The sequence below is a fragment of the Pelobates fuscus genome, chromosome 6, assembly GCF_036172605.1.
Source record: "Pelobates fuscus isolate aPelFus1 chromosome 6, aPelFus1.pri, whole genome shotgun sequence".
Taxonomy (NCBI): domain Eukaryota; kingdom Metazoa; phylum Chordata; class Amphibia; order Anura; family Pelobatidae; genus Pelobates; species Pelobates fuscus.
Window position 1 is genome coordinate 293262793 of NC_086322.1, and position 12017 is coordinate 293274809.

A 12017-nucleotide genomic window follows, 5' to 3' on the forward strand; every position below is an offset into this window, starting at 1 on the left:
CCCCCCCCCCTCCGGTCTCTTTCCCCCCCTCCGGTCTCTTTCCCCCCCTCCGGTCTCTTTCCCCCCCTCCGGTCTCTTTCCCCCCCCCCCTCCGGTCTCTTTCCCCCCCCCCCTCCGGTCTCTTTCCCCACCCTCCGGTCTCTTTCCCCACCCTCCGGTCTCTTTCCCCACCCTCCGGTCTCTTTCCCCACCCTCCGGTCTCTTTCCCCACCCTCCGGTCTCTTTCCCCACCCTCCGGTCTCTTTTCCCCACCCTCCGGTCTCTTTTCCCCACCCTCCGGTCTCTTTTCCCCACCCTCCGGTCTCTTTTCCCCACCCTCCGGTCTCTTTTCCCCACCCTCCGGTCTCTTTTCCCCACCCTCCGGTCTCTTTTCCCCCCCTCCGGTCTCTTTTCCCCCCCTCCGGTCTCTTCCCCCCCCCTCCGGTCTCTTCCCCCCCCCCTCCGGTCTCTTTCCTCCCCCTCTTTCTTTCCCTCTTTCTTTCCCTCTTTCTTTCCCTCTTTCTTTCCCTCTTTCTTTCCCTCTTTCTTTCTTTCCCTCTTTCTTTCTTTCCCTCTTTCTTTCTTTCCCTCTTTCTTTCTTTCCCTCTTTCTTTCTTTCCCTCTTTCTTTCTTTCCCCTCTCTTTCTTTCCCCTCTCTTTCTTTCCCCTCTCTTTCTTTCCCCTCTCTTTCTTTCCCCTCTCTTTCTTTCCCCTCTCTTTCTTTCCCCTCTCTTTCTTTCCCCTCTCTTTCTTTCCCCTCTCTTTCTTTCCCCTCTCTTTCTTTCCCCTCTCTTTCTTTCCCCTCTCTTTCTTTCCCCTCTCTTTCTTTCCCCTCTCTTTCTTTCCCCTCTCTTTCTTTCCCCTCTTTCTTTCTCCCCTCTTTCTTTCCCCTCTCTTTCTTTCCCCTCTCTTTCTTTCCCCTCTCTTTCTTTCCCCTCTCTTTCTTTCCCCTCTCTTTCTTTCCCCTCTCTTTCTTTCCCCTCTCTTTCTTTCCCCTCTCTTTCTTTCCCCTCTCTTTCTTTCCCCTCTCTTTCTTTCCCCTCTCTTTCTTTCCCCTCTCTTTCTTTCCCCTCTCTTTCTTTCCCCTCTCTTTCTTTCCCCTCTCTTTCTTTCCCCTCTCTTTCTTTCCCCTCTCTTTCTTTCCCCTCTCTTTCTTTCCCCTCTCTTTCTTTCCCCTCTCTTTCTTTCCCCTCTCTTTCTTTCCCCTCTCTTTCTTTCCCCTCTCTTTCTTTCCCCTCTCTTTCTTTCCCCTCTCTTTCTTTCCCCTCTCTTTCTTTCCCCTCTCTTTCTTTCCCCTCTCTTTCTTTCCCCTCTCTTTCTTTCCCCTCTCTTTCTTTCCCCTCTCTTTCTTTCCCCTCTCTTTCTTTCCCCTCTCTTTCTTTCCCCTCTCTTTCTTTCCCCTCTCTTTCTTTCCCCTCTCTTTCTTTCCCCTCTCTTTCTTTCCCCTCTCTTTCTTTCCCCTCTCTTTCTTTCCCCTCTCTTTCTTTCCCCTCTCTTTCTTTCCCCTCTCTTTCTTTCCCCTCTCTTTCTTTCCCCTCTCTTTCTTTCCCCTCTCTTTCTTTCCCCTCTCTTTCTTTCCCCTCTCTTTCTTTCCCCTCTCTTTCTTTCCCCTCTCTTTCTTTCCCCTCTCTTTCTTTCCCCTCTCTTTCTTTCCCCTCTCTTTTCTTTCCCCTCTCTTTCCCTCTTTCTTTCCCCTCTCTTTCTTTCCCCTCTCTTTCTTTCCCCTCTCTTTCTTTCCCCTCTCTTTCTTTCCCCTCTCTTTCTTTCCCCTCTCTTTCTTTCCCCTCTCTTTCTTTCCCCTCTCTTTCTTTCCCCTCTCTTTCTTTCCCCTCTCTTTCTTTCCCCTCTCTTTCTTTCCCCTCTCTTTCTTTCCCCTCTCTTTCTTTCCCCTCTCTTTCTTTCCCCTCTCTTTCTTTCCCCTCTCTTTCTTTCCCCTCTCTTTCTTTCCCCTCTCTTTCTTTCCCCTCTCTTTCCCTCTTTCTTTCCCCTCTCTTTCTTTCCCTCTTTCTTTCCCCCCTCTTTCTTTCCCCCCTCTTTCTTTCCCCCCTCTTTCTTTCCCCTCTCTTTCTTTCCCCTCTCTTTCTTTCCCCTCTCTTTCTTTCCCCTCTCTTTCTTTCCCCTCTCTTTCTTTCCCCTCTCTTTCTTTCCCCTCTCTTTCTTTCCCCTCTCTTTCTTTCCCCTCTCTTTCTTTCCCCTCTCTTTCTTTCCCCTCTCTTTCTTTCCCCTCTCTTTCTTTCCCCTCTCTTTCTTTCCCCTCTCTTTCTTTCCCCTCTCTTTCTTTCCCCTCTCTTTCTTTCCCCTCTCTTTCTTTCCCCTCTCTTTTCTTTCCCTCTTTCTTTCCCCTCTCTTTTCTTTCCCTCTTTCTTTCCCCTCTCTTTTCTTTCCCTCTTTCTTTCCCCTCTCTTTTCTTTCCCTCTTTCTTTCCCCTCTCTTTTCTTTCCCCTCTCTTTCCCTCTTTCTTTCCCCTCTCTTTCCCTCTTTCTTTCCCCTCTCTTTCCCTCTTTCTTTCCCCTCTCTTTCCCTCTTTCTTTCCCCTCTCTTTCCCTCTTTCTTTCCCCTCTCTTTCCCTCTTTCTTTCCCCTCTCTTTCCCTCTTTCTTCCCCCTCTCTTTCCCTCTTTCTTCCCCCTCTCTTTCCCTCTTTCTTCCCCCTCTCTTTCCCTCTTTCTTCCCCCTCTCTTTCCCTCTTTCTTCCCCCTCTCTTTCCCTCTTTCTTCCCCCTCTCTTTCCCCCTCTCTTTCCCCCTCTCTTTCCCTCTTTCTTCCCCCTCTCTTTCTTTCCCTCTTTCTTCCCCCTCTCTTTCTTTCCCTCTTTCTTCCCCCTCTTTCCCTCTCGCTTTCTTCCCCCTCTTTCCCTCTCGCTTTCTTCCCCCTCTTTCCCTCTCGCTTTCTCTCTCGCTTTCTTCCCTCTCGCTTTCTCTCTCGCTTTCTTCCCCCTCGCTTTCTCTCTCGCTTTCTTCCCCCTCGCTTTCTCTCTTTCCCCTCTTTTTTTTTCTTCCTTTCTTCTTTGCATGCTGTCTTTCTCCCCTACCACTTCACTCTCCAATTCCCCCTCCTTTTTCTTCTGTTGCACTGTTTTTCTCCCTCCTTTTTTTTTCTCTTCGTTTCTTCTCCTCTATCCTCTTACTCTAATTTTCTTCTCTTGCCCCTTTCTCCTTCTATTCCCTCTCCTTCCTTCATCTTATCCCTCTGTTTTTTTCCTCCTTTTTCTTGCACTCTCTACTCTCTCTCTCTATTCTCCACTTCCCCCTCTCCTTCTATTGCTCTCTCAGGAATTGCCATTAATCTCCTGGGATTTTTTTTTAAACCACCCATACTAAGCACCATTAGGGTGTGGGAAGGAGGGGCATAGGTGGGGGTAGTTTCCCCCTTTGATGCTGTGCTTTGAGGAATGCAGTTCAGAAGTGGGTTCCTGACTCTAAAATATTGTTTGATGTTCAAAAGAAAGGATATCTGAGTAAGAAGGGTCAGTATTCCTCCTTCAACCAAAACCAAAACAAAGCAGGGGTCCTCAAATATATAAAAATAAAAGCAAGGAGGTTAAGGGTTCTAACACACAAATCCCTTGCAGTGAGTTCCTTGGTTTCAGAGTAGTTTTATTTAGAACTAAGAACATAGTTGGGGGATAGATTTGTGCTCTCTGTAACTTAGACATTTGCAGTGCAGGTGTGCAGACAGAATGTATTTTTAGGGGCACTATTTTTTTTTGTTGAAATTATGGAATAACGTAAAATGAGACGTTGGTTTCCCCACACCGGGATTTCCTTTTATTAACATTTGTTTCTTTATTTTTTGGGCCATTATTAAAAAAACCAAAAAAAAAAAAAAAACTTGGAGGTATGATGTTAGACTTTGCCAAAAGGAACCTAGAACCTGCTGCTAAATTCTACCCCAAACACTTTACTGTCTGCTTGTTTTGTATGGTTATTGTTGAAATTAATTCCATTGCTTTTGGTCTACCTCTCTCCTTGCAGCATTTTGTGAGGACGACAAACCAAAGACATCCACAAATGAATAACCGCAAAGAAGACATGGAAATCCCGTCCCACTACCGACACCTCCTGCAGGAATTAAACGAGCAGAGGCAGCACGGGATCCTATGTGACGTGTGCATCGTGGTGGAGGGTAAAATATTCAAGGCGCACAAAAATGTCCTCCTTGGCAGCAGCCGGTACTTCAAGACCCTCTACTGCCAGGTACAGAAATCGTCCGACCAAACCACCGTCACGCAGCTGGACATAGTCACGGCCCAAGGCTTCAAGGCAATCATCGACTTTATGTATTCTGCCCATCTTGCACTGACCAGTAAGAATGTCATTGAGGTAATGTCTGCGGCCAGCTACCTTCAAATGACCGACATCGTCCAGGCCTGCCACAGCTTTATCAAGGCTGCTCTGGAAATCAGCATTAAGTCTGAGACTTCAGACGAACTTGCAGACTATGAAATGGGAGCCCCGTCCAGCAGTGCTGAGGCTCTCCTCTCTGCTGTGGTGGCTGGGCGCAGCATCTCTCCTTGGCTTGCCAGGAGGACGAGTCCTGCCAATTCTTCAGGTGACTCTGCCATTGCCAGTTGTCATGAGGGGGGTAGTAGTTATGGCAAAGAGGACACAGAGCAGAAGGGGGACAGCCAAGATGAAGTGTCCTCAATTTGGGCGGGCGATGTGTGCTATGGATCAATGCGCATCAAAGAGGAGCAGGACTCCCCATCTCATTACATGGGAGGCGCCAAGGGTGACCCCGGCTCTTCGTATGCAGAGCAGGGTGAGGCCTGGTCGCACTCAGGGAGAAGGAAGAACAGAAAGAACAAAGAGACTGTTAGGCATATCACTCAACAGATGGTGGAAAGCTGCAGGACAGGCTCACCGGAACCAGCCTATATATCAAGTACGCAGTGGCAGTACAGCACCCAGGACAACTCCGGTAAGTCATTTTACAGTCTATTATCTCCTCCTCTATATCTTCTAGAATGCTTATAGTTGCTTCTGCAGGGTGTGAGCACATAAAGGGTATATTGATGTGTTTTATTGCTGCTCCCATCCATATACAGCTAGGTGTGGTGTCTGTGTGTGCTGTACCAGTCTTTATAAACCATGTGCCTGTGCCAGTGTCTGTTCCATATCAAACCGGATATGCTGGTGTAGGATATTCTGATCCAGATTGCTTGAAGCTCGGTGTGGTGCCTGTCTTGGTGCTGCCCTGGTCTGTATAAAGCTAGGTGTGGTGCCTGTCATGGTGCTGCCTGGTTTGTATAATGCTAGGTGTGGTGCCTGTCTTGGTGATGCCTGGTTTGTATAACGCTAGGTGTGGTGCCTGTCTTGGTGATGCCTGGTTTGTATAATGCTAGGTGTGGTGCCTGTCTTGGTGATGCCTGGTTTGTATAACGCTAGGTGTGGTGCCTGTCTTGGTGATGCCTGGTTTGTATAATGCTAGGTGTGGTGCCTGTCTTGGTATTGCCTTGGTCTGTATAAAGCGGAGTCTGTCACCTGTTCTTACCGTCTCTCCATTTCCCCATAGTGTGCGTTGGGTCATAATGACCTTGCTGATCACTGGCCTGACTGTTTCCATGGAGATTCAGAAGCTTCTCCTGGATTGTTCAGCCATTAAGAGTAATATGGGCAGAGCTAGTTAGGAAACATCTTCCCCAGGATCTCGTTAAGATAAAGCATTAAAATCCTTGGATTATGCCGTTATCCAGGGCTGCGCAGGGTTTAGTGGGTGTGCAGGATGCCTGGAGTTGGTCGTCTGAGGTCACTACACAGATCCATCTAAATACTCCCCCCTTCTGCTAATTATCTTCCAACTTACTGGAGAGTAAACCAGCCCTGTGTCCTGAGCCTGATCTGTCCCCAATTACCGTTCCTGTCTCCCCAGCTTGCTAATCTCCCACCTGCCAGCAATTCTCGCTGCTGTGCAGTGGGTGCTAGAAACACTAATATTTTATAGTGGGTGTAAACAGATGAACCTTTAAATCCTCAAACTGGTTATTTTACAGCAAAGAAATACATTCTCAAACTGTTGATATAATCTCTCCCATGATGCTTTGCCAGCCCAAGGCACAGGTTTACATTAAATTCATTCTGTCCTCCTGCCTCACTCCATGGTAGATTATCATGTGATATTTAGATTTGATAAGTGTCATTTCCTGACTTCAAACATCACTTCCCAAGTGCTTATTTCACAGCTGAACTTGTTAAAGAGGAACTAACTTGCTTTATATGAAAATGTGTGTGTGTGTGTGTGTGTGTGTACGTACAATAGGATACGTAATGGTGAACTGTGTATAATGGGGAAAATGTCGCTGAAGAAGTTATAAATATTTAATGTTTCCATAACACCGCAATGGTATTATTTAGTGTTGGTTTAGGGTTAGTAGGAAGGCTTATACCAGCACTTGGCTATACATGTCCAAGTGTTGCAGTAATTAAAATGACAGCGGTACAGCTCAGGAGTGCAACTTCCACTAAAACCCGAGATTGCATTATTACCCTTTCACTGCAAGGTATAACTGACCTCACTATCCACGCAGTCCAGTATTCTAAAACATGATCTGCCTATTGACCCCTATTCTAAAGGGAATACATAAAGGGTCTGTAAACATTGCTTGCAGAGGGGCCACATGTATAGAGATTTACGCAACACCCCACATTCGAAAACCTGCTCGGAGTAAACTGACACGGTACAGGCCAAGAGCCCACCTAGTGGCACTGAACCGTGCAAGGAAACTGTGCAAAGTGGGTGAGGATACATGTCACAGCACACACAGCTACAATAAAACAAATTCTGAAACATAATCTGCAAATGTGGTATACGTACCACAAAGGATGCTACATTGGTGAAACCCACTAAAGTGACATTTTAGGATTACTAAACGACCTTCTGATAATGTGCTATCAGAATAAAGCTCATACAGAGTCTTTAATGCAAATCAGCTTTTCCTGTGATCCTCTTGTACAACCGTTGTCATTGCACTTTCTTTGCAAACTTTATATAATCGATTTCACCAATGGAGACCCTGGTGGGGTTAAAGAGGCATTGAACAGTTGTGCTGAACAGTCTATGGTATGCACAAATGCATTGGTTTGTAGGTTTGCAGGAGTTAACCTTTCGAGTGCCAGAGGCAATTCAAGGATTTAAATCCAATTATTATTTTAATGGGAGGATGATATCCTTGGAGATAACACCAGCACTGCCTGTGGGCCACTGAGATTTTTTTTTTTTTATAGAGAAGAGGAAGGAAACAGAAATATAGATCATGTTTGATATTGTCTACTCTGTAGAAAGACTAGATGTTACTGGCATTGGATGGGCCCACGAAAAGGCAGCAGATGAATAGGGTGCACTACTTCTATGATTAGAGTCGTCTATCTGTGTTTCTTAATGTCTATACCTATAATGAGAAAATAAACTTGCCTTAAAGGAACAATATAGTGTTGGGAAAACAAACCTATATTTTTAACGCTGTCCTGTTGCCTATCTAGATGTCACACCCCCAAGTGTGAGACTACGAAAGGTATTATTTACCTCTAAGCCCTCGCCACGCTGCTCTCCTCCACCTCTTTGGTGGAGCTTATTAGTGCTGAGGATCTTAGCCAATCCAATGCTGCCACAAGCATTGGGAGGATGGTGCGTGGCAAAACGCTGCGCCAATCAAATGCTGCTCTAGGAAACGGCATTAGAACTGGAACAGAAGTTTTTTAAATTAATATAACATAGTTTTAGTTATGGAAGAGGAAGAATTTCTTGTGTATGTCAAGAAGTCTAGCACCCGAGGCATGATAAACCTGAAATGTAAACATTGCCGTTCTGAAAGAGGTTTGGCACTACACCCGGACCACGTCATATTGTCCCATATTTATTGAATACATTATATCTTACAAAGGCACATGATGTATTCAATATAGAGATTTTAAGATGTACTCCCCTCCTGCGTTGCCATCTTCAGAGCTTTGTGCGTGTTTCTCTCTGTCCGTCGTCCGCTCTTCCTCCTTTTTGCTCTGATTTACCAAGCTTGGGGACGTCTGACATGCTGACATCTCATACTGATACTGACATGCTGACATCTCAATGCAGAAGGACCGCCTGTGGGAAGGTCTTTTCTGCTCTCCCTTGTCAATCAAATCGTCGGCATAGAATCTGTGCCAAAGATTTGTGACTGAGAAAGACCTTCTTCTGTATAGTTGAAATTTCATTATTATTATTATTGCCATTTATATAGCGCCAACAGATTCCGTAGCGCTTATTTCATGCTCTTTCGAAAGATCATAGGTAGTTTGTGGCACGACCGTACCTTTTTAAGGCCATGTTAGAAGAATTCTTCAACGCCGCTATAGGAAAGCTTGAATATTCCATTTTACAGTTTGCAGTTATGGGGTTTATTCACATAACCCCACACCACAGAGTGACCTTGCTTTACAGTTTGAAGGTTGGCCAACACTAGATGCAACTAACATCCTTAAGATTCGTGTCTGCGTGAGAGATGTCACCGGCCAGAGGTCACATGGATGGTTCGATGGGGAGCCTGCATGGGATGTGCACATGAATTGGCTAGTGACACAGCATGGGATGTGCCCTTGAATTGGCTATTGACACGGCTTGTTTAAAAGAGGTAGAGAAAGTGCTTACACAAAGAATAGTATTAAAACATCTACCAGAGCAGTTACATTTTGTACTGGGACCCTCCTATTCCTAGCTAGAACACACAGTATACAGCAGTAGCAGCAACAGAGGTGATCTGTCAATACCTCTCAGGATTATGGTGGTAGGGGCTGTACCTACTTTATAACTCTCAGGATTATGGTGTCAGGATCTGTACCTACTATATAACTCACAGGATCAGGCTGCTAGGGCTCGCCTGTAAATCCCTACAGTAGAAGACTACCCACCTGTATATAACTCCCAGGAATGTTGGGGTCTTTGCCCATCTCAGTATAATATTTCTCCATGCTATGTATACAGACAGCATGATGTGCTATAGACTCTCTATGTATATTTAAGCTAGTTTGAGCAGGGTCCTCCTCAACCTATTGTTACTATAACATGTTGTAATTGTTTAATTTATTGTTAAATTTCCCCCTTTTTATATTGCAAAATGCTGCGGAATAAATTGGCGCTTTATAAATACCAATAATAATAATATTGGATACAGACAGGGTGTAATGTGCAGATACTGCGTGATATGCTGCAGCTGTTGCCATGCAATATGTACAGACATGACTCGATGTTCTGCAGGCTGTCTCCATGCCATGTGTGCAGACAGTACGGGATGTCACAGACTGTATCCATGCTATGTATACAGATAGTGTGCCATGCTGCAGGCTGTCCTCATGCTGTGTGTACGGACCATGCAATCTGCTGCAGACTGTGTGTATAGGACAGTGTGATGTGCTGCAGACTTTCTCCATTCTGTGTAAATAGGCATGGTGCGATGTGCTGCAGACTTTCCATACCTTATGCACAGAAAGCATGCTGCAAACATTGTCTGTTATGTATACAGACAGCGTGATGTGCTGCAGGTATCTATGCTCTGTACACTGATGGTGCTAAGTGCTGTGTGTCTCCAAGCTATAAGTACATAGAATGCGATGTGCTGCAGACATCTCCCCATAGAAGGTTTGGGTTTAATGCTCAGTGTTGTGTTTTCCCCACCCTGCATTCCTATTTCCCCAGGCAGCTTGCTGCCCTCCTCCCTTTCTCCTCCACCCCCTCTTCTCTTTCCCTATGGTAACAGCAGTGTCTGAGCTTTTTTTTTTTAACCCTTCAATCCTCTGGGATCCGTTACACACCTGAAAGACCTCAAATCCCACTGTTTCATTCCCTTCCTGCAAAACACAGGATTAGATTGCCAGCTCTGGAGCCAAATTATAACCTTTACATCTGTCTGCACCATTCAGGTTTATTCTAGTTAAAGTGACCGTTGGTCTTTTTGGTTCCTGAGAGGGTATTTTCTAAACCCCTAATATAAACAACCTCCACAACCAATAAACTATTCACCTTGCCCCTCTTAAGCATGGCTTTGAGGAGCAGTTTCTGTAATCTGGGTCTGTTAAAACTTTGAACTCTGATCCATTTTTAGTCTTGCATAAAGGAGCACCCTGTGCAGCTGGTGGTTATCCTAAATCTGTCCAGTGCAGAGTCCTCAATAATCTTACCATGGACAGCTGTCGGGCTGTTCCAAATATTGATTCTCACAGGGAACTGATCAGTCAAATCCATGCAGTAAGCAGACGGCTTGGGCTTGATGTATTGATAAACCTGGCAGCGTGACGTGGGCAAGAGTATACACACTAAACACCATGCCCACTGTATTATGGAATTCTAACATATTCTTAGTTATGTGTCTAACTCCTCTGGGTGAGTAACCCTTTCTAAACTCACTTAGCATGGAAACGGTTAAAGAGGCAACACTTGGTTACTGACAATGTGTCAGAACCAGACACACAAGTGAACGTCAGGGACATTTTTGTCTTTTTTTTTTCCTAGGTAAAAGTCTAGTCTGTGGGCCATTCTATGGGGTAACGCACGGGTATAAGTGCGGGTTTATCTATATCTTATCAGGACTGTCTTAAATTACAAAGATCACCGTATTATATATTATCCATTAAAGATTTACATCCCCGATGTGATTTAATAAATCTCTCTTTGCATTGTTGTTTCAAAGTGCCTTAAACCTTTTGAGAGGTTGTGTTCGAACTAGTTAAATGGTCCCGGGCCTCCCCTGCATTTATCCTGTGGCCACCTTTATGTTAATCAGAAGTTTGTACAGGAGATCAATCACAATTTTTATATAGAGAGAAAATAGTACCCAAAGATACAAGTAAGTGTATAGAGCGGTTTACTCACTAAATGATGACTTGGATTACATAAAAATACTAAATTGCAAAGTTTAGACCAAATTAGCTGATTTTCTAAATATTCTGCAACTCTACTGTAGTCACAGCCTGGCTGTTTTATTTCAGTAGTTAGTTCTCCTGAATAAGCGTTAAACGAACAGATCCTGAAGTTCCTTACTGCTATAGTAAAAAATTTACTTAGAAATCACTTTTGTCCTTTTACCTGTTATAAGTTTGTTTTGTAAGTGGGCTTGTCTGAAAGGCTTACAGTCTAATGACTATTAGCTGCAGGTTTTTGAACAGTGACACATAACCATCTTTATCACTATGTCTCGTTTGAATAGAATCTATTCAGGGCAGGTTAGCGATGTATCGTATATCATAACACTAAATTATACGATGTGTTTCTTGGTGAATTCAGCACAGGTTCTATTACGGTTTCCTGGTTTAATTAGCAGTGACACAAGGTTGTGGTTGGTAAAGTTTGAATATGTGGTCTTTTTTTTAATGGCTTTCCCTGTGCTGACAAGAAAGCCCCAATCTGCCCACTTATTTGCAGTATTACCCTGTCTGTGAATATCGACCCCCCCACCCAACCTTCCCCCTTCAGCTTGGTAATTGGCTACAGATAATATCCTTCCTCCCGGCAGTCTCCCAGGTCACAGAATGAGGAGGATTGTGGGTATAAGAGGAAGTCATGGGATCTGCGGCTTGTAATTAGGAGTTAGAACAATCCTATTTGTGAATAATTACCCTAGCTTTCACGCTCAATGCTATGCTTAAAATGAAGCCCTGATACCCCCAGCAGGGAGCACATGTGACTCCATTCCTGCCTGGTCAATATAGCCCATATCTACTATATTTTACAGCCCTTAATATAGCCTCCTTCCTCCTTCACCATCAAAGTAATAATTAATTAAGGTGTGTGTGTGTGTGTGTGTGTATATAAAATATTATATTATACTAATATAGTATATTGCAGGATCTGTCACCAGGATGTACATTGTACTGGGTAGCCTGACATTAATGGGTGTTGCACTCCCAGGCAGTGGCACCTGTCTTTAATATTTTCTCCTCTTGTTGCTCATAGGTCATCTCTTTCCCCTGCTTTTAAATATGTCAGTAAAGAAACCTGGAGAGAATTAATGGGACTCCCATCAATCTAGGGAAGTCAAGCATGCCCCCAATTCTGCGCGACGAAAGAAGTCTGTG

At 44.7% G+C, this 12017-nt stretch overlaps 1 protein-coding gene across 3 annotated transcripts in view; it reads left to right on the top strand.

Annotated features, from left to right (window-relative positions):
- The window catches only part of ZBTB46 (zinc finger and BTB domain containing 46), a 48073-nt gene that overhangs the window by 17623 nt on the left and 18433 nt on the right, over positions 1-12017 (top strand). For all 3 annotated transcript variants that reach the window (XM_063459480.1, XM_063459481.1, XM_063459482.1), the window contains one exon: positions 3951-4896. In XM_063459480.1, the coding sequence (XP_063315550.1) occupies positions 3987-4896 (910 nt within the window). In that variant the 5' untranslated portion in view covers positions 3951-3986. The remainder of the gene's footprint in view (positions 1-3950; positions 4897-12017) is intronic.